This window comes from Callorhinchus milii, unplaced genomic scaffold, assembly GCF_018977255.1.
Source record: "Callorhinchus milii isolate IMCB2004 unplaced genomic scaffold, IMCB_Cmil_1.0 Scaffold18, whole genome shotgun sequence".
NCBI lineage: Eukaryota > Metazoa > Chordata > Chondrichthyes > Chimaeriformes > Callorhinchidae > Callorhinchus > Callorhinchus milii.
In genome coordinates, this window is record NW_024704759.1 from 10,048,959 (window position 1) to 10,072,288 (window position 23,330).

The 23,330-nt window shown below is 40.4% G+C and overlaps 1 protein-coding gene and 1 long non-coding RNA gene across 2 annotated transcripts; one reads left to right on the forward strand and one right to left on the reverse strand.

The window, feature by feature from the left end:
* Positions 1-1,870: 1,870 nt before the first annotated feature.
* Positions 1,871-5,309, reverse strand: LOC121850376. Its single transcript, XR_006085570.1, has 2 exons — positions 5,066-5,309; positions 1,871-2,464 (listed from the first exon to the last, which is right to left on the reverse strand). It is a non-coding gene; the product is annotated as an uncharacterized LOC121850376 (long non-coding RNA).
* Positions 1,961-11,727, forward strand: kcng1 (potassium voltage-gated channel, subfamily G, member 1). Its single transcript, XM_007911939.2, has 3 exons — positions 1,961-2,716; positions 9,060-9,875; positions 11,664-11,727. Exons 1-2 carry the CDS (start codon positions 1,961-1,963, stop codon positions 9,822-9,824), a joined length of 1,521 nt encoding a protein of 506 aa, XP_007910130.1. The 3' UTR covers positions 9,825-9,875; positions 11,664-11,727.
* Positions 11,728-23,330: the final 11,603 nt, after the last annotated feature.

Below are 23,330 nucleotides of genomic sequence, written 5' to 3' on the forward strand. Positions count from 1 at the left end.
ACTCTTCCTACTTAATATTATTATTATTATATTGAACATATAGACTAAGATACTGTCAACTCTTTCTGTCTCACACACACACACTCTCTCTCTCTCTCTCCCTGTTACACAAACACACACTGTCTCTCTATGTTACACTCTTTCTCTGTCACATGCTCTGTCTCTCTCTCCTTCTCTCTCTGTCACACTCTGTCTCTCTCTCCCTCTCCCTCTCACTCTGTCACACTCTATCTTGCATCAATGTGAGCCCCCTGACCAGAAAGATGCTCGAGTTGAGACAGTGCTATGTGGCTCAGTGATTATTGCTGCAGTCCATATAAAAAAATACTGCTGCTAACTTGGTGAAGCTCTCGATTTAAAAAAGAAGGGGGAGGGGGGGGAAACAAACTTTTTTTCTTTTGGGTTTGGATTTCCATTCCTCCCCAATCCCCCAAGTCAAACAAGACAAGACCTTGGAGAAGACAACCAACGTGTGCAGGAGCAGGAGCTCCAGCCTCAATAATAATAATAATAATAATAATCCTTGCATTTGATATAGCGCTTTTCACGTCTTCTAGACGTCCCAAAGCGCTTCACAGAATATACTGTAAAGTGAATTGACTGTATATTTGTGGGCAAAATGCATGTGCCTCTCTCATTCCCTCCTTACCAAACTCACATACACACTCACACACACACTCACACTCACAAATATAAAGGGATGTGATAAAATATTGGCTGCAACTGTCGTCAAATCTGCCACAGTCTCTCCAAATAAGTTTGTGCTCTCTCTCTCTCTCCCCCTTTCTCATGTTTATTATTATAATCATCATCTTTAACAGCCACAATCCACAGGAGCCCTGATTGAGAGATTGTGAAATGCCCTTTTTCCTCCCTTTTTTTTTATTAAAAGAAAGCTTCTTATTGATCAGACCCATTGGAGCTTCAAGGGTTTCAGAGAGACTTTTGCTGGTTCCATTAGTGGGCGTTTATGCAAATATCTTATGGCTGTTTTTTTTTTGGTGGGGTGGGTGGGGAATAGTAACTCTTGACAAAGATGGGAGCCTTTGGAATTAAAAGGCAATGTGTGTGTCTGGGTGGGAATCTGTGTGTGGAGAAGACCTGATGAGGCTACATTGGGAGTGGATGATGTTATCTAAGCACTGGGCTGCCCTGATAAATTGCAAACCCTGAAAATTGCCAAAGTGCAACACAAATCACATCCCATATAAACACAGCCCAGCACCAGCACCATGTGTTGTGTTCATTGCTGTGCAGCGCACGGATGGTTAGAATTCACACATCAATATTAAATATTAAGGGCTTTCTGGGCGATTTGCAATGACGATGAAACCATTTCCTTCTCAATCCATCAAGATATCGTCGTGAAATATTGATAACATTAATTTTTTTCATGGGAAGGAATGTAGGCAAGTGATTAGTAAGTGTGGGAGAAGTAATTATTGTTATTATAGTTGTGCTATTCCACATCTGTTTGAGGGTATCTTTTTAGATAAGAACACTCTTTTATTTATTTAAAAGGACGAATGCTTGCTGGACTCAATAGCCATTAAATAAATGATGGTTAGAGATATTCAAAATAATCTGTATACCCACTAAACATGGTAATCACCAGTTTGCTTCCTTCCACCCATCTATTTCGACTCACTTTTTCCACACTTTTATTTTCTCTGAAGAGTCAAAATGCATCTGTAACTCTGGGGCGCTCAGCATGAACTTCTTTGGGATTTTCATGTGTCTGTTTTTGTTTGTGTTGTTTGTTTATTTGTTGATTTGTTTCTTTTGTGTTTAGGAACCACCACAGCAGTGAGACAGTTAACAATAGGTGCTTTATTGCAGGGCTGGAGTCAGAGTGGCTCTTGATTTATTTGTATTTTCAGACTCTCTCTCTCTCTGATGTTTGCTGTATTATTTATTCACAGGGATGGGGCAGGAGTGATATGAAGAGTCAGGGCTCAGGATGGCTATGTTAGCAGGAGACAGCTCTGACTATGATTACAGTGCTCTGAGCTGTGCCTCAGAAACCTCCCTCAACCAGCCAAGCAAGGAGACCCAGCCTGTCAAAGGGGCATTTTACAAATCAGCCCATTTGGTTGACCCGCAGCAAGATCTGTACAGCAACCCGTGCCCACAGGATCGCAAGCACCACGTGATAATTAATGTCGGGGGCATCAAATACGTCTTGCCCTGGACCACCCTGGACGGCTTCCCTTTAACGCGCCTGGGACAGCTCAGGTCCTGCCACAACTTCGATGAAATCATGAAGATTTGCGACGATTACGACGTGACCTGCAACGAGTTCTTCTTCGACCGCAACCCAGGCGCCTTTCGGACCATCCTAACTTTCCTGAGAGCCGGCAAGCTGAGGCTTTTGAGGGAAATGTGCGCCCTCTCCTTCCAAGAGGAACTGCTCTACTGGGGCATCGAGGACGATAACCTGGAGAGGTGCTGCCGCCGTAGGTACCTGCAGAAAATAGAGGAATTTGAAGAGATGAACATTGAGGAGGAAGATTCTGTGCAGGGGGAAAACCTGAGTGATTTGGTCGAGCTCTCCCGATGTGACCGCTTCATGACTAACCTCAGGGATATGGTAGAGAATCCTCAGTCAGGACTCCCAGGCAAAATCTTCGCCTGCCTCTCTGTTGTGTTCGTGACCATTACTGTGGTTAATCTGTCCATCAGCACCATGCCTGACCTCAGAGCCGAAGAGGAAAATGTAAGTCTGTCCTTAAACACATAGTTAACTGTTAAAGCAAAGGGATGCAAACTCACCAGAAGCCTTCAGGTGCTGAATTACAATGCACAGAGTGTACATGGTGTGTTCAAGCCCCACGTCAGGACTTGGAATCACATCACTCTAAAATGGCACTCCAATGCAGTGCTGGGGTTTGTTGCATTGTCGGAGGTGCTGCCCTCCAGATGAGACATTAAATCAAGGTCCCATCTGTCAATCAATTTAATGTTAAAGATCCCGTGGCACTTTTCAAAAAGGAAAGGGAGTTTCTCCCAGCGTCCTGGTCAACAGTCTCCCAAATAAAATTGGCCATTCACTTCCTGACGAGTTGTGGGACTTTGCTGTGCACAAATTGGCTGCTGCTTTCACCCACAAAATAATAATATCTACACTCTATTGTAAGTGCTTTGAGAAGTCTCAATGACGCGAGATATCAAATGCAAGGATTATTATCATTTAATTAGAATTATCACACGTCGCATTTTCTCCCCATTGTGTTGGTTCTTGAGAAAGTGCTGAATTCACACAAGGTATGTCTGTCCAGACAGAGAGAGTAGGAGACCATGCCATCCTGAGCTACTTTTAGTGTTCATTTTCAATAGATTAGAAGCGAGAGGAGCAGAGGTCTGGAGACAGGTTGCCTGGCTACCTTCTCGACTGGGTACAAAACAAACAGGAAGCAAAAGCAAAATTACATGGATTCAAATAATATATATTTAGCGTGAGTATGATCATTAAATCGAGCCATAATTAAAGCTGCAGCTGTCAGTGGCCATTTTGTCCGCTCTCTTTTGCATGCTATTATAATTAAAGTAGGTTTATACGTTCTCCCAGCTTCAAAGTCTGGATATCTTTCCTCCGTTTAAGTCCAGCTCCTGTCCCTGTTCTGTTCAACATGCAGGCTGTGTTTTTGTCCCTCTCCAGTTTTTTTTGGTCAGTTATACAACTGTATAGAATAAAGCAATAATTCATAAGTCGGGTAAATTGTTACTGCTGCTGGACGTTTGTGCAAAACGTGACCAGAATTGTCAATATCCAGACTTTGCTCTGAGATGGGTGTTGGAGACGATAAACTGAGGGATTTCAAACTGAACAAAGAAAATAGATGAAATCATAACACTTTACGCAAGATGGAAAACTATGGGTGTGTGAAGGGGGGATGTCAGTTCTGTTTAAACTATGGTAAAGTTGAATAACATTTGTTCGTATATTCAGTCCTTTGTTTAGTGTTGTGAGCTGACAGCCAATAGTGACTGTGGATTATCCCAGGGCTGTGCGAGCAAATGTGTGATACGGGTGAAAACTCTTTCATTTACACCTCAGTGAGTAAAGTAACCTCCCAGAGCCACTGCAGCAATGATTTTGACCTTGACTCCTCCCTGCGATAGGGCTCCATCTGTGCATGGAGCAAAAATGCTGCAGGAAAATAACGTTTGATAAACAAAACCATCGACTCACTGAACGTACAGCACTGCTGCCTGTTGAGTAATGCCTGACACCGTGCACATATTCTGGTACATTACACAAAGTCTGGAACATGTTGAGATAAGACCATTAAGTTTTTTTTATTTCTGCCTGCAGTACTTGGTTGGAAAAGTATTTTCTCCGGATTCAGTGGTCAGAAAATCCACCACTATCTATCTCTAGGAAAATCTCCATCCCGTTGATGTTACGTTCTGCAGTTTTTTTCACATTGTCATTTTGAGTACCCAGGCCAGCATGATATAATAATAATCCTTGCCTCGTCCAGAGAAAGTCTCAAAGCACTTCACAGAATATACTGTAAAGTGCAGTCACTGTATTTCTGTGGGTGCACCTAGTAGCCAATTTACACACAGCAGTGACCCACAAAACATCTATGAAGTGAATGGCCAATTTTATTTGGAAGATTGTTAGCCTGACACCAGGAGAAAATCCCTTCTCTTTTTCAGAAGTGTCATGTGATTTTCCAGTCCCACCTGAACAAGCAGAGGAGACCTTGGTTGACTTTCTCATCTGAAGGACAGCACCTCCAACAATGCAGGTCACTCTCCTCCCAGGACTGCGTTGGAGTGTTGGCCTTGACCAGACTATATAAATTCAACATCCTGACATGAGTTTCGAGCCCAACAACCTTCAGACTTAGAGAAAGAGTTACTACAAATGAAGCCAATTTATGATAGAAATGGTACGCAGATCCAAGGAAGGACCAAATCGGTTTAGAAAGTGCCTAAATAAAATCGAATGGGACGCTGCACAAAATATAACAAGGCATTGTAATGTACTACGCAGAAAGCACCGGATGAGGAAGCAACAGTGTTTCCAGGCACAGTGTTAGAAACATGAACTCACCTCTGCACAGCATTGTGTATGAAGCTTGGACGGTGAGGCAAACATCCAAAACTGCGTTCTTTAAAGTAGCGTTGAGCTTCTCTTTTAACAGTTACAAGAGGAAAAGTGGAATATTGATATCTGTAGATACTTTAGGGTTTCTGTTTTTTTTTAAGACAATAAAGGGTAACGGACAGGGGAGATGGTAATACATTAACAGAATTGGTTACTGAGAGGTGGATTTATTGCTTTGATCTTGTGCTTTCCATTGTGTACTCGAGTGACCGTTCTGATTCTAAGAAACCAGGTGTTTTGAAAATGCCCAACATTGAAACATAAAAGCTTATGTATCCAGACAAGGTTATATAAATGCAAAGCTTCAAAGGCTTGCCAGAGGTGCTGGTGGTGCAAATTAGAAAAGAAAACCAGCAGAAAGGTTTTCTGTCGTGAGAAGGAGGAAATTGTGCTGTTTAATGGCAGCATTCTGAAAGTCAGTGTGATAGTAAATTATTTTGTGGGATGGGGGAGAGAGGGAAGGTATTTAGGTGTTTATACCGAAGGCTGTCAGAACCACACATTGACCTCTGTAAAACAAACCCATTTACAATAGAGCTGTCAGAGCAATGTTGTCACCACGGGGACAGCTATCAAGTACTTTGTGTTGATGCCCCCCAGGCACCATCGCCGATTCATTCAATGGTGACACCAAAACATTAGTGTGAATGCAGCATGAGGGAAATATAGATTTTCCTACAAAATATAGAGTCACTGCACTTTACAGCAAATCCTGTGCAGCATTTTTGAAACATCCTCCCAATGTAAACATCAAATGCAAGGAATACTATCATAATCTTTCAATAGAGTTGCTAATGTAATTGTAGACCTCGTTACAGAGAGTGCCATATGAGATTTTAGTTCACGATACCGTGTAAACATGGTGTTTCTGCTTGTAAGTTTCCCTGCCACTTGGGCACAGTTTTGAAATAACCAGAGCAGAGACTATGTCTGTGAAGTATAACATGGAACAAAACAGTATTTTATATGGAAGGTTAATGTCAGACACAAACGTGCAATTACAGAGGCATCTAATTATTCCACAAGCATTGATGCATGGATAATTCATTTTTCCCATTAACCACCTTTAAAATAGTGTTGCTCCACTACAAACCAAAAGATCTCATTGCAGTGCATGCTGCAATGCAGGTTTTGAGTCTCTCCAAAATAGTAATTCAAACAACAATTTGCATTTTATGTAGCACGCTTCACATAGAGCAACATCTCAGAGCTCTTTAACAGGGTCGGAGCTGGATGCTGAGCAAGGTAGAGGGGAGAGGGAGGGAGGAAGGGAGGACAGCCCATATACATGTGTTAAAGACAGAAAGAGAGAGGGCAAGATCCATTTTCCCCTTCCTTTCCTGTGAAATCAGTGCGATGTCTGCAGCGTTCCGTAACACGTTTCTTGCGTTAATTAAAACAGGAACACATTATGAAATTGCATAAATTCACCTTCAGAAATCTTGGCTCTGAGTTTGCAGGCTTGCTGTGAAAGCTATGTGAGTCAGTACAGATGTATTCTCAGATCTGGTTCTACATCTGTTACAACTTACACAGTTGCAGAAAAAAAAATCCTCAAGAAACAGGGGCTGAAATTCTACCAGCCACCGATTCTATCTATCATAATGCTGTTCACTATCATGGAAGATTTCATTGTAATTGCCACAGTTTGTACTTGGCAACAAAAAAATTTCACCAACTGTCCTTTCGACTAAGCAAAAGGCAGGAGGGAAATCAGTAAGAAGAGGGGGTGGTTAGACTCTTAGCATTGGGAACCCTGATGTTTCGGTAGCGAAAAGGAAGCAGAGAGAAAAATTTTGCCCAGCACCCCCCCAAAAAAATTCAAATCTTTGTTGTGTTAGCACGACAAGGAACGTGTGTAAAAGGTGAGGAAGATCACAGCTAGCGGGAGAGAAGACTCTAAAAATGGTCCCAAATGAAAGCAAACACAAAAGGTGGGCACACTGGAACAAACTGCAAATGTGTCATTGAATCTTTGGGGAAGGAACTGAAGCAAGATCGCAGGTGGCTGGAATAAATGAAGTGCCATCTGCAAAAGGCAGCACAGAATAAGATGTAGAATTTTCTAGGTGTCAGACAATAAAAACAAATGTTTTTATCAAAGGTTAGCCTTCGGAAAGCGACTCCTGGGATCACTTTTCCCTTTAATTGCACAGGTACTGCCACTCTGGGGAAAATGTTTTGTGCACAGTAAGTCAAGTATAATGGTCGCTGTTTTGCAAACAGCCAACTAGCATCAAACCAAAAAGTCAGTTAGTTTTTCTTTTCTGTCAAAGCAATGGACCCTTACTGTAACATCCTGACTCAGGCCAAGCTAAATAGTCCAATCAGATTGAGGACTGAGGTCAGTTTAGGTTTGACAGAGCAAGGATACAGTGAGCATCTCTTCCAGAATCAAGTGTGAAGCTGAGATACCTGACACGAGCATTTTTGGGTGTTGTCAGTGGGCACCTAAATCTGAAACTCTTCAGTGCACGTTAGTAACAACCTTCACTTTGATGAACCTGAAAAAAAAGTTTCTAAAAGTTGTAAAAACTTGGTGATCGGGCAACCCAAATTTTGCCTTTCGACCACAACACAAGCCGAAAATAAAAAGTCAGAACACATACAGGCAACAGCAGCTGACAGGCAGTACCAGGTCTCAAAAGCAGGTGCATTTCTCATTGCCGGCATTAAAGTTGACAAGCACCATTTTTCTAAGTTGGAAATCAGAACGAGCTCATAGAAAAAAAAGAAACTGAAGAAACTTTAAGCAGAACCATTTTTTTTTTTACCCAATTTACAGCACTTGTGAATTCGATCATCTCTCCTTTTAACGTCTCTTTGTTTTTTTCCCCCCCCCCCACTTTATAATAATATAATAATAATAATCCTTGCATTTGATATAGCGCTTTTCACGTCTTCTCGACGTCTCAAAGCGCTTCACAGAATAGACTGTAAAGTGAATTGACCGTATATTTGTGGGCGAAACGCGGCAGCCAATTGCGCACAGCAGCGTCCCACAAACAGTCGTGGATTGAAAATGACCAATTTATTATTGTTTTGTTTTGGAGGGATTATAAGTCTCTCAGGTTGATAAGAATTCAGCAACTCACACCTGACAACCACACAAATGAACTTCTTCTTACAAGTCCACTTAAACCAGGAAATACTGTGCTTCTTATTCGCTGTTATCGTATCTGTCAGATAAAAAGGTGGTTCAATCTCCCCCCGCGCCCCCTCCCCATGCCTACACATCATTAACCAAGGTTAATTGTAATTATCTGACAGGAATTAAGTATGAAGGATTGCCATTTGGGCAAGGTGTTCGAGGGTTCCCAGTGGAGTGGTTCTCCTGTTAAAGGACGAGCGGATTAAAAGGCTTGAGGAGAAAAGGGAAGGACATTGCTGAGAATAACAACCAGAATTTATTGTAACAAAAGATAAGCAAAGAAAAAGTAACAACAACAACTTGCACCCTTCATGTAGGGTAGCATGAGCACAGAGTTTGGCAATGGCAGAGCACACCACACTGAGCCGGGGGGAGTGGGGGAGATGACTATAGGCGTGTCCGAAGAGGAAGGTCTTCACGCGCGACCTGTAAATGGGGAAGGAGGGGGCAATGCAAAGGGTTAGAGGAAGAGTGTTCCAGAGTTTCGGTGTGAGGTGGATGAAAAAAAAAATTTTTTACAAAAAACTTGCAAACCAGATTCAAGGACATTGANTTTTTTTACGTGTGAGAAACAGTATATTGAAAAGGATTACCTTATTACGCTTTCAAAGTAGAGCACCCATTAGAGTAAATGCAGGAATAGAAGATATTTATATTTACGCAGTAAAGAAATGCCAACATCAAAGAAACTGCACAACGTTTGCACATCTGAGAATGTTAAAAGAAGCATCTTCGAGAATGTTGGTAACTTATTTGCTGTTCCGTCATTTGTGGTTGTTTTTTTTTTAGGGCGAATGCTCCAAGAAATGCTACAACATTTTTATCGTGGAGAGTATCTGCGTGAGTTGGTTCTCTCTGGAGTTTCTGTTGCGTTTCATCCAAGCCCGCAGCAAATTTGTTTTCCTGAGGACTCCTCTGAACATCATCGATATCATAGCCATCTTGCCCTATTACATCACTCTAGTGGTCGACACCACGTCATTGGAAAATGGGAAATCCTCAGCGGGGAATAGCTACTTTGACAAGGTGGGTTTGGTTCTACGAGTGCTTCGTGCCTTGAGGATTCTGTATGTCATGCGCCTTGCCAGGCATTCCCTGGGACTGCAGACGCTGGGGTTGACAGCCCGCAGGTGCACACGTGAATTTGGGCTCCTCCTTTTATTCCTGTGCGTGGCCATTGCACTCTTCGCCCCGCTGCTTTACCTCATCGAGAACGAAATGTCCGACTCGCAAGAGTTCACCAGCATCCCAGCATGCTACTGGTGGGCGGTGATCACCATGACCACGGTGGGCTACGGAGACATGGTGCCTCGGAGCATCCCAGGCCAGGTGGTGGCGTTAAGCAGTATCCTGAGCGGGATCCTCCTCATGGCCTTTCCCGTCACTTCCATCTTTCACACCTTCTCCCGCTCGTACCTGGAGTTAAAGCAGGAGCAGCAGAGGGCGCTGAGACGGTCACAGTTCCCGGTGAAGTCCAAATCGCGAATGAGCATCATTTCACTAAACAGCGACAACCTATTTCCGAGCCTGTCTTCAGAAGCCAGAGACAACTAGCAACACGCGAGGCTGTCTCGACTGCTAACAGCGTTATCTTGACTTGAAAGGGTATCGAAACCAAATTTTCCGAGTGAAGCATTGTGCACTTTTCTCTTGGCAGCGAGGAGAGATTTGATCTGATATTCAGATCAAGTATGTTTGGGTTGGAGTTGAAAGTAAAACCTGTACAATCCGATATGTAACAACTAACAAAATATCTTGACATTACATCAAGGATTAAAGTGAGATTTCTTGATATGCTTTATCCCAGTCAGTACAATAGATTTCAGAGATTTTTGAAATAAGGCAGTTTTTTATCAGAGTGCTGACAGTACTACACTTATCTTCGCTTTGATGAGTTACGTGTCAGGAATGTGGGAAGATTTCAAGTGCGATTCGGAGAAAGAGAACAATAGGCAGTAATTTAAACACTGGCAAAATTATCCAGCTGCCCTGCTGAATTGTCCAAGTGTCATTACTCACAATCTAACAAGCACAACCCTCACTGTGTGAAACAATTTCTTCTACCCTCCATTTTCCTTCTGGTGATAATCCACATTTTATTCCTTTTTGTTCCTGACTTTGTAATGATCTCAAAAGTGTAGCCCTCTTTATTTACCTTCAAAACATTCATAATTTTTTAAACCTTTATTAAAAAATCTCCTTTAACCCTCTCTTTGCTGCACCAAAAACAGCCCCAACTTTTCAAGTTCATTAAAACTTAGCATTTACATGCGCAGTCACTACATTTCACAGTAAAATCCTGTGAAGCGCTTTGAGATGTCTCAGCAATGTGATAATAGTCCTTGCATTTGTTACAGTGCTTATCACGTCTTCGAGAAGTTTCAAAGTGCTTCACAGGATGTACTGTAAAGTGAAGTGACTGTGGGAATTAACTGTCTATCAAATGTAAGCATTATTATTAGGCCAGTGAAGCTCCACTGTAATTTTTCTGTTTGACGTGTCTTATCAATATTTAGATGCCCCAAACTGGATGTAATGCTCCAACCGTAGCCTAGCAAATGTCTTGTACAAATACAACATTACATCCTTGCTCTTGTGGTCTATGCCCCATTGTATATAAAATAGCAGAATGAAACTGAATGCTCATTGCACATTGTACGCTTGAATATAAAAAGTAATAGTAAAATATAACAAAAGCTTCTGTTGAAACATTCGTTTCTATTTGCTGTCAGTGTTGACAGGAGTACTATCTATGGTCAGGAGCAGAGCAAATAATATTGTCTCATATGAGTGATAAATTCATGTTTTACTTGAGCAATGAGTCAAACACAAATCACTGCAAGAATCAATCAGTCAAGAATGATTAGTCAGCTATAGCACTTGCAAACAGAAATCAATGCGTGTCACATAAGGATCTTTTTCCGCTAAAGGATAATCTATTGCAACATTTTTAAATGATGCATGCAGTACAAATCAGTTGCTTGAATAAGCTGTGCGCCTATCAGCTACAGTATTGTAATCCTTCCACCTGAGCTTAAAATAAATAAAACTAAAGAGCCCACTGGCAGTGTGCTTTGTGTATGCATTTTAAGAAACAATGTTGAACGTCCCAAAATTTCTGTACGTGTATACAAATAAGGACAAGCATAATGGAATACAATTCTGCTAGGAATCCCCTAATGGTGAGAAGGCTTATTACCTTTCTTCACAAAATGACCCCTGAATAAAAGTTGTTACACTTCAAACAAAGTTGAGAGTGGCATTGAATTAATTGATGAACATTTTGACATGAAATGTTAATTGACAGTTGTTTAACTACAAGTGGGAGTGACGTAGCTTAAGAATCGTTTTACATTTTGGAGAACAAATCGTGTTTTTTTTCCCCCATAACAGGTAAATGCAAGACTCAAAGAAACTGTTCAATTAGGTGTAAAGGGTCCCAGTCGACGGAGAAAAACATTCTTCGAATGGAAGATCATGAGAAAGATGCTTAGGCATTAAATAACTTGCATCAATAAAATCAAAAACATGACAGTGCCAAGAATTGTTTGCAGAGGAATTACTTTCTATTACTTCTCAGCAGGAGGTGCCCATTACTAAGAAAGTCCTGGATCTCAGACTCTTGGTAAGGCATGAATCCATCACTATATTTACTGTAATTCCTTTCAACTTACATTGGTGAATACATGTCAGCATCGGTAGCCCATTCAATACATGAAACTCTTAAAATAATAAAGATTTAACTTGAGCATCCATTTGTCTCTGTTTATTATTGAACAATTTTGCTTAAACAATAAGTGAGATGGTGAAGCAATGTACTGCCTTGTTAGGAGTTTCTTCCAGTGTCCAGTTCAACAATATTTGAGATTAACTTGCCACGGTTGTTTGTAACAATTTGTTAGAATAAAGTCTTGCCTTATTTATCTACAAATAACACTCAGTGCCCATTGACAGTAAATGCTTGAAACATTTGCAAACAGTAAGGCATTGTATAAATGTAATTTTATTACACTCGCTTATAGAATTGGGCCCAGGAGCATCTCAGGCAATTACCCCCAAAGACGTCATAAACATTCAATTTGTAAATTAAATTATTCAAGCTATTAACAGACAGAATGACACAAAGTTAAATAACCATTATCTTCTATAGCTATTGGTTTTTATTTTGAAATAAGCTGCTGATTCTGACTCTCCCTTTTTAAGCTTCACAGTGAGTGAAATAATATTTAATTCGATTTAACTTAACAACAGTTTGAGCCACTCTCTTCCCATAGAATGATAGAAAAAATATTCTGTTGATTCATGTTGTGAAACTTAACTCGTTGGACCTGATTAGATCACGCCAATTCCCTGATCATGCCATTAAAGCAACCAGTGTTCTTCATAGCTTCTTTTGCCTTCACTAAACTAGNAAAAAAGAAAGNAAAAAAACAGNAAAAAAATTGCAATCTTCTAAATATGAGCAATGCTTTTATGGATCTGTTAATCCTAATGTCAGTAAGACTGCACTGAAACAGCTTCCTTGTCGTTTGATAAAATGCACTTAAAATATTCTGATCCTTGTAAAAATTGACCAGAAAATGTAAAACGTCCTGACTTAGGTCTTGCTCTTGCACGATTTATAATTGATGATTTCTGTGTTCGGAATTAGAAAGTAAATGTTGCACCAAACGTTCTCCTATTTTTAAGTTGCATAAGTAAAATTAGCTAATCTTTTGATGTGATGCATCAAAATAAAATATACAGATAAAAAATACAGTGTGTTTGTTTTCACAAATTAATCGCATAACCAAGGCTTCCGTTTTAACAGGAGTAAAATGAGTAGAATTCTGCTTTTGTGCACTCCCAGCCCAGCTCGAAGCATGAAGGTTTACTGAAAAACATTGGTTCGTCACTGTCAGCACATGGATCACAGGCTTGTTATCGCATCCTTTTATCTTTACCTGACTTGGCTGCCAAGTGTGAAACTGAGCCATACAAAACCTGCCAGGTCGCACATTCAAACGCTCTGGGACGCTGCTCTGGGCGAGAGGCGCTATATACATGCAAGTTGCTGTCGTTGCTGAAATTGGCCTCAGCAACGTGGGATTGAAGAAGAGTCGCAAAATCAACTGGAGCTCAAAATCTGCTTGCTCTCCAGTGACCCCAGCAGGAAAATATCTGTACGTGTGTGTGTGTGTGTGTGTATAAGCTAAAGCAGAATAGAATTTTCTACAACGCTATGTAGTGGTTTATTTTCTTTCTGGAAGCCACACGAGAATTTTTTTTTATGGGTTTGTGTTGTTCGGAATTTCTAACGAGAAATCCAGTAGATTGTAATGTTTATGGGATCCCGACACATGATAAGCCTGGCTCTTCTTTCCCGTGGCCATGATTTTCCAATTAATAATAATAATCCTTGCATTTGATATAGCGCTTTTCACGTCGGGAGGAGGTCCCAAAGCGCTTCACAGAACACACTGTAAAGTGAATTGACTGTATATTTGTGGGCGAACGCGGCAGCCAATTGCTTCTCTTTCTTCATGATCTTTACTTCTGTGTGCATCTCTCTGATTCCCCACTCCCCCCTCGAAAAGAGGGAGTTTTCTTGCTCAGCTCCGTACACAGAATCATTCAGGTAGCCACACGTTGAGAATCTAAAAGCTGTTCGTTACTCCAGGGGCCACAGTATTCCATGACTGCAAACTTGTATCGTGATGCAGCCAGCTTTGAAATTTCACAAGGAGCAATTCATGTCAAATAAGCTAAAATCATTAAAATATAGAAAGCGTAGGAATAAATGTGATATTAGCACCACGAAAGATACAACGCAAAGATTTAAAGTGTTTGCCTAGAACAAGCTGGTAGTTGAGCCACCCAAGATGATTTGTCTTTCAGCCCACGAGTTACTTTGGCCAGTAACACTCTGGATTTTTTGGGGGATAAACATTTAGATCCACTGTATACATTGCTGCTGTTCATCATAAGTCATTCATTCACTCATTCTACGCACAGCATGTAAAGCTTTTCCATCATTAATTCAGTGAGAAATAAGATGCCACAAATAAACCAGTTCCACAAAATCAGTAGCATCCATCCATATTCAGTTTGCTTGTTGGGTCTGTGTGTAACATAGAATTAAAAAGAGTGCTTTACACGCCCTTTTCTTTTTTTCAGCCGCAGCAAAATTTGTTTTATGGCTTAAACAGTAATTGAGTTTGTTTTGTACTTTGCGTCTAATAAATACTATCCCATTTATTGTGCGTCCTTTGGTAGTATTGGACACATGCTGCTTCACAATGCAGTATATGCGTCATTCAAATTTATGCATAGTTATAGTGTGGAAGAAAGAGAACACTGAATTAACTTGTCACTTTCAAATGATCAAGTATCTTTGTTTTAACTAGAGGAATGCGCGTAGTTAATAACTGCTGTGCTCAGGCAAGCCTTATTTTATTTCATGCTATTTATTGTCCTTACCATACTTGTACATCCTTGATGCCTGGACTCTGAAGAATGTACAGTTTGTTGCATTGTTTCAAGGAGAGATTTGATTAATAAGAATTCTGCTTCGTGACTTGTCCTTTGAATTCACGATGTCTCAAATAATCCTTGTTTATCAATCACCATTTGTCATTTCACCAACTTCTAAAGCGTCGTAAATAACATTTACATTGTACATCCATTGTCACGCATCCCAAAATACAATGTATACAGTCCTCTGCTATCATACAAGAATAGTTCAATTAATTTGCTGTGTTAGTGAAGAGGCGCATTTTGTATTGAGAAAATGTTAAGCTTTATTACTTGGTGATTAATATAGTTGTTTTAGTTATACATATAATATTTTCAAAAATATTATTTTTAATATACTTTTGTGCATTTGTGAAGCTATATAAAAAATAATAATAATCCTTGCATTTGATATAGCGCATTATTACGTCTTTGGGATGTCTCAAAGCCCTTCACAGAATATACTGTAAAATGAATTGACTGTATATTTTGTGGGCGAAGGCTGAGAAGAGATGTTGGAATTTTTATTAACCCCAGTCACAAATTGACTGGCTGTGCAAGACCCCAGTCATTTTGTTTAACAACAACAAAATTAAGTTTGTTTAACGCAATGGTTGACACAGATCTGACTATTGCATTTTATGAACAGTACAACAATAATTGGTAAACAGAATCTCCCTGGAGTTGAACTCCCTCCAAAGAGACATGCATGCCAAGTCATCAAAAAGACCTGGAGATACAGAGATGTCCTCCTCCTGTGAATCAAAGCCCAAAGAGATAGGGTGGTCCTATCTGGTTGCATTCCATGCTGTGCCGTTACTAAATGGTGATATTTTTAGAGCCCAGCACACTTGCTGCAAACAGACTGGAGAGACAGATGTCGTGGCATATTTACATTCCCAACACTGTGACATTGGTTTTGATTCACAAAAGGTTGGTTGCCTAGGCAATAAACTTGGGCTGCGTCCCTGTTTGGTTTACACAGACGCACCTCCGGTCCATTCTGTTGTGAGACTGATTCAGTTGGGGCTATGTTTTAACACCAGTACCAGTTTGTAGTGTGCATTTCGGCAGCATTTGCAATGTTAACTTTGTATCTGATCGATTTGAAACCCTTTCACTTGATAACACTTTATAAGAAATACAAGTTCTTTCTTTAATCCCTGCAAAAGCTGAAATATTCTTCCACAAACTTGGCAGTGAAATGAGGCGTAACTTTAAACACTAGTTGAAGCCTGCACTTTGTTAACATACGTTGGTTGTGACATCTTAATTGGTAGCAATGACATTACTTAGTATTCGTTTGAGCTTCAGGAACACATAACAGTCAAATACACTGCACATACAATCACCTAAAAAGCAGTTTCATCAACACGCTTCCCTTAAAAGGCAAGATAGAATCTGCTCTGGTAGTATTTTCACACTCACCTAGCTTTATAGGAAGCAAGAATCAGTGTTATCCGCTCTAGGGGATCCTTTTACGGACACTTCAAGAAGTCATTAAGAAAAGTGTGATATGTTTGTACCAACCTTGGTGCCAATCTGGCTGCAATGGTGATGTTATCGAATCAGTAGCTGCTTGTAGCTTTAGACAGATTCATTTCCAATTTATTCAAGCAGAAAGTAGAAGTCTTCCAAGAATTGCTGTTACATATGGCTGGAAACAGCACCCACGGGACTCTGGATGCCAACACTTGCTTTTCAATGAGAGATTACTGCATTAGGACATGTCATTTGGTGTCATCAGAGAACGAGAGGAATATTCTGAACAATTGCAATAGTTATTTGAAGGAATCTTGTTGATCTTCGGCTCTTTTTAATCCCTATATTGCTTTTCATTGACTTTATCCCAGAGCAAAAGTAGTTACATTGAGGGGTGTCTGTATTCATGTATTAAATAATTCAAACTTCTTTTAAACATGTTTTCACCTATTCCAAGGGCCTATTATAAATACTGTACTGCAGAACAAGCAAAAGTGATGTAAGAGAAATAATTGGACTCTGGCATTGTCCTCTGATCTATCAGAAGGCGAGACATTTTGCTTGAGAAAAAATAAGCTGCGATGCTGCATTACATTCAGTGCAATAAACAATTGGATAAGTGAGAATTCCTGTCCTTTTTCATTGAAGAGTTACACGGATACTCAAGACACTTCCGAGAGCTGACATGTACTCATTGAAGTTCATTTTGAGAATTTATTTATCTATCCCTGTATCAGAAAACGTGCAATTATGGCACAGCCCAACACACCACCACTGAGCAATTTCAACATCAGTTATTTATCTTCTTCCTTCAGCAGAAAGAAACAATGTCATCGAAGAGTATTACATTCGGCGGAAGGTCTCCAGGCAAGAACAAATAATTAAGCTGGTGAACAGTCATTTACTGGTGCCATTGTAATACAGTTCTATTACATGGATAACACATTGTTGCAGCACAAGAATATGTGGTGTGCGACAATTTTTTAAATTATGAAACATTTGGGAGAGAAGCAGACAGACTATGAAATATTCCCAGTTACAGGAGCTCCAGGCATCATGTTGAAATTATTATTTCACTAGGGTATCAAACAATTCAGCTTTTTTTTTCTTTTTGCACAAACACATATTTGTATACCTTGACGAATTCTTACATTTTACAGAATGATAATAATAATAATAATAATCCTTGCATTTGAGAATGATAATAGAAATGGGAAGCAACAAAAAAAAACCTAATAATCCTTGTATAAGGATTTTTGTGAGCGAGACTTGAATGGGAGCAAAACTAATCCTTCTAAAAGTTTGTGTGTGTGTGTGTGTGTGTGTGTGTGTGAGAGAGAGAGAGAGAGAGAGAGTATGAAAGCCAGAAAATAACTGGTAATCCTTGGGCATGTTTTGTGTGTGTCTGAGATATAGGCAGAGGTTCAAAAGAAAATCAGTCAGTAATCCCTCGGTAAGATTTTTGCTGGTCTCTTATTGACCTGAACACAGAAAGACAGCAGAATGCATTTCAGCAATTACTCGTATTGAAAGCTATCGTCCTCCCAATGCACTCTCAAGTAAACACAAAGCTGGACTATTCCAGTTGCTCTGCCCTCTAAGCATTCACTTTGCTGGTCGGGTTAGGCTGCTGTTTGTTGCTGTTTCAGAGCCTTAGGACGTCCTCCCGACATCAAAGGTGCTATACAAATGTAATTTTTTTGCTGTTGTTGTTTAGTTCCTCAATATTCAGTTTACTTGGCTAGGTGCAGTAGAGGGCTACAGGTTTCAGGGTCGTAAAGAGCAATTTCAGGAAGTATTTAATTAACAACTAAGATACAGCAGTTATTGAGGCCAGGATGCTGAAGTGTTTCAAGAAACAACTTGATAGTAAATTGGTCATTTTCAATCTACGGCTGTGCGCAATTGGCTGCCGGGTTCGCCCACAAATATACAGTCAATTCACTTTACAGTGTATTCTGTGAAGCGCTTTGGGACGTCCTCCCGACATGAAAAGCGCTATATCAAATGCAAGGATTATTATTATTATTATTATTATTGATACTATGATAGGCGAATGGTATGGTGAGTATTCTGGAAACAGGACATCAAATGGTCCGAAGAATCTTCTTCATCCAAACCTTTCTTGTGATCTTGGATCTAATCTTCTGCGGGCTGCTGAAGACTGTACCAATTAATTGGTACTCCCTTCCTGTAAGCACATGAAAAAGAAACTCATATTTTATCAAAGATTGACCAGGGTGTCTGCGTGAGAGAAAATGTCAATCTGGAGATCTTTACCTTTTATTGTCTTTGAAGTCAGTGTATTGTCAATCAAAGGGACAGTGGAAGCGGGGAGACTGACAAAAAAAGTTGGTGAAAGTTAATTCAAATAAAATAGAAGAGAGGGGAGGAGAGAAACAAAGCGGCAAGAGGTGAGTGTAATCAAAGATGTTACATTAGTTATTTATAATTTGTCCTTAGTAGAAATATTCCTGACATTTGAAACATATTTATCAATGAATAGCTGCATTATGTTCAACTTCGGATGAATTGTACATCATCACAGTTGTTTCTCAATAGGAATTTCTCACTCAAATTATTGAAACAATTTGTTCTCTAGCCGTACCACTTATTAGCATTAATATTTCATATAAGATCTTTGAAACTGATATTTCAGTCTCCTTCCTCCAGCATCCCTGGCTCTATGATTTCACAGGGATTAGAAGATCATAGACACATACCCAAGAGATATAAAATACTACAGTGGGAAGGATTAATGGATTTGTAACTTTACACTACTTTGTTTGTCCTCAGTGGGATGCAGGAGACTCTGTACACCAGCTCGGACACGTATAGGTGAAAAGGCAACCTTAAAAAAACATTAAAAAATCTTTTCACATTTTCTCATAAAGAATACAATTGAATAGGAGTAACCAGCTGATGGTTATAGAGGATGGGTAGTTTGACTGAAGGATGTGACCTACAGGACTGCTCTCTCACAAGTCTATTATTGCTCAATTCTAAACAAAGCAATAAAGGGAGCACAGAAAATTATCAGCAAAGCATCAAGAATATGAAAAGACCACATGGACAGGTGATGTGGAGAAAACATAATTTTACTCGGACATTAAGATCATAGCCAAGCCTCATTTCTATCAGTTACACTTCATTGAGCCTCATACTGCCCTCAGAAATGATGTTACTTCTACATTAATGGCATTTCTCAAAAAGGTAATAAGACACTATAACAAATGCAAGGATTATTATTATTATTATTATTTGTACTATGAAGGAGGAGACACGTGGCAAGTTCAAGGTGAACAGAGTCTGAACTGCAGACTTTGTATCTTTTTAACTGGCGTTCATATTACGAATCCCAGTTGTAAGACAGTTATACATATATCTTCTCTTACAGAAAACTATGAAGAATATTCTGCTGCTGTGCTATTAAATTAATACATAGCCCAAAGCACAGTAGGACATGCGTTCACTTGCAGAATCCCTCATGCGGTGAAGGATATGAGGTGTAGCGGTGTTGAAGAAGCCAGACTCTTCCCCACTGGGAAAGAAAATTGTAATAGTAGTTGCCTCGACCCATTCTCAGGTGTTTCCAAGCAGCCATTTACAGAAGAGAAGAATGAATCTGCTATTTTTTTGTCTCTGATATTTCGCCCACAAAATATACAGTCAATTCACTTTACAGTTTATTATGTGGCTCGCTTTGTGATGGGTTGAAGATGTGATCAAGCGCTATATGAAATACAAGGATTATTATTATTATTTGTTAGCCGTTCAAAATCAATTGTTACCTGGCACAATGGTCAAACCTTAATGACTTTAAAACGCTTATTTAATTATACTGAACATTTTTATATATTTACTTTAAAAACACAGAATCATTTAGAGAACTGTAGAATAAAAAAGTTGATAACAATGGAAAATTATTTAGATTTCCTGTGTTTCTCGCAATCCGTGTTAAAATTAGTAGTAATAATTATAACAATCTTTGCACTTGATATAGCGCCTTTCACGGGAAGGTGTCTCAAAGCCCTTCACAGGATTTTCCGGTAAAGGGTACTACCTGTGTATTTTGCGAGCGAAGTATGCCTGAATATGTGTACAATTTATAGACCTACAGGGTGTATGATATTCATGTTGAACCAAGTCAGATGTCTTGCAGTGACCCAGCTGTATTCCTCTGTTAATTCCCATTCTTTCTTGCTACTCTGTAACTCTAGTCATACACAGCGCAGCATTGAGGCTGATTATTTTTTGGAGAAAAAAACTACTTTACTTCAGCACCAGCATGAATAATAGTAGAGTATTTTACACTGGCTTCTTAGTACTCAGACTACCAATGCTTCTCACCAGTTTGGTCCAGTGCTAAGTGCTAACTTGTCCTTAGGCTTAGACAATGAACGCACAGCTATAAATAGCCTCACTCTTCTACAGTCTTTCTGTTCTAAAAATATTGCCATTAATACAATTGCCACATCCACAGCAGCGAATGTTCAGCAGCTATGACGACTGCAATAACAATCAGTGGTTCGCACTCACTCACAGTGCTGTGTGGAAACACAGATCAAACAGAAATCGATGTTCCAACATTCTGCCTCATGATTCATAACCCATATACCCTAACACGCTGTCAAACACAGAAAATGGATGTAAAGTGTTGTTTTAAATGTGCCAAATCAAATATAGGACAAGGCTAATTTTGCCTATATTCCTAAGAAGGGGAGTGGGTGGGGGTGGGGGGTGGGGTGGAGAGTGGAATCTGGGCCATATAAAAACTCTGACCCCAACCCACCCTTCCATCAGTCTCTTACTGTATGACTAAATAACCAGGGAGAGTAAAATAACAACAACAAATGACATTTCTACAGCGCCTTTCATGTCGAGAGGACATCCCAAGGCGCTGGGATGCGGTAGGAGATGGAGGTGGGTAGGCGCCTGGGAGGGGGATGGAGGAGTTAAGGGAGATGAAGTAGTGGTCCGAGATGGCTTTGTGGTTGATAGTGATGTCCAAGACGCTGGGTAAGAAGCCTGAGCCGTAGCCAAATTATCAGATTTGGGCTGATGAGGACAAAGTGCCGCAGCTGTTGAGCACCTAAATGGGGTGGAAAGCGAGTGAACTGTAGAGGTGCAGGACATGCTGGGTCTGTCGAGTCGTGTCTGTTTCTGCCGAGGCTGCTGGAGGTATAAATAAACCGTCATTTGTAAACCACGTCTGTCTCTGTGCGCATTCAGTAATATCTGTCTGGCGCTACTGGTCTGGTGGCTGTGGTTACAGTTAAAAAAAAACTTACAAACGCTTCAGCGAGAAACGGTTTCTTTAAAATTATTTTCAGAATGTACGGGTGAACCTCTTGCATCAGCGTAAGCAACGTTGTAAATTTCCAGGAGGTGACAAAATGCTCTCCTCACAGAATATTTTATTTTTACACCTTCAATTTCTTACAAACTATTTAACCAGCACTGCCCCCTGCTGCAATACCTTTTGCCTTCGCCTCTGAAATCCAGTGTATTTGTAGTGCCATCTACAGTATTATGTGCGTTGCGACATTGTTGAATTTGGTTCGACCTCAACCATCCTTTCTCACCCACATCCGCGCCATGACCCGCTCTGCCTTTCCCCACTTCCGCAATATTGCCCGACTCTGCCACTCACTGTCTCACCCCTCAGGCCGCCCAAACCCTCATACACGCCTTATAATGTTAATAATAATACTACTAATAATAATAATCCTTGCATTTGATATAGCGCCTTTATATACATATATGATGACTGTTTGTGGGAATCTGTTGTGCGCAATTGGCTCCCGCGTTTCGCCCACAAATGTACAGTCAATTCACTTTACACTACATTCTGTGAAGCGCTTTGAGACATCTTGAAGACGTGAAAAGCGCTATATCAAATGCAAGAATTATTATTATTATTATTATTATCACATCGTTGAGACGTCTTAAAGCGCTTGACGCCTTCATTACAACCAGACTCGACGATGCCAACGCCCTGTTTGTGGACCTTCCCAACTCTTCCCTCCACCAGCTGCGGATCATCCAGAACTCTGCAGCTCGTGTCCTCTCCCAGACCAGGCTCCGTGATCCCACCACACCCACCCTCTCCCGGCTCCACTGGCTCCTCATCCCTTAGAGGATCAGGTTCAAAATCCTCATCCTCACTGTCAAGTCCCTTTGTGGCTCCTACCTGCTCCACGTCCTCCGCCCAGCCCACCCCACCATCGGCGGTCAGTCCTTCAGCCTCTCTGCCTCCACCCTCTGGAACTCCATCCCACAACCCCTTTGCCTGGCTCCCTCCCTTGCCTCCTTCAAGGCACGCGCCAAGACCCTCCACTTCGACCGTGCCTTCTGCCGCCCTCCTACTCTCTCTGCACCTCCACCTTCCCTGATCCCAAAAGCCCCCCACATCCCCTCCCACTCGGGTCCTAATCCCTGACCGTTCAGCGCCTTGGGACGTCATCCCGACGTGAAAGGCGCTCTACAAATGTAATTTTGCATGGTATTACTTGCAAAGAGATTGCTCTCAATTAAGCCACTTGTCTATTCATCCTTTAAGATTGTTTTGCGTCTTACACTGTTTATATTGTGGAGGGGGTGGGGGATAAATTATGTCGCAGTATGAAAGCCTGTTCTTGACAAGAGCAGAAATGAATCCATGAACAAATACAGAATACATAAATAATAAATTCAATCCCATCCAATAACATTTGTTTCTCAGGTATCCACGCATGAAACCTATTTCGTCAAAAGTTTTATTTTTCAACAATGAACACACTTTACTAGTATTAAAAACTGCACCTAGATATTTTTTTTGGTGGGGGGTTGAGGCGGTGGGGGTTAAATCTATATTTTATTGCAGAATTTAAAGTTATTTTAGTAAACCTAATGCCATCTTTTGTTTTGCTCAAAACAAGCCATTGAAGATTTTAGATTCAGCACTTGTAAGATTTTAGACATTATAATATTTCAGTTATTTCTAAGATATTAGATATTATATTGCGTTCAGTATTGATGAGACATCAGATATTATTCATATTTGGGTGTTTAGGTGACATTACACGTTACAAGATTTTAGGTGTT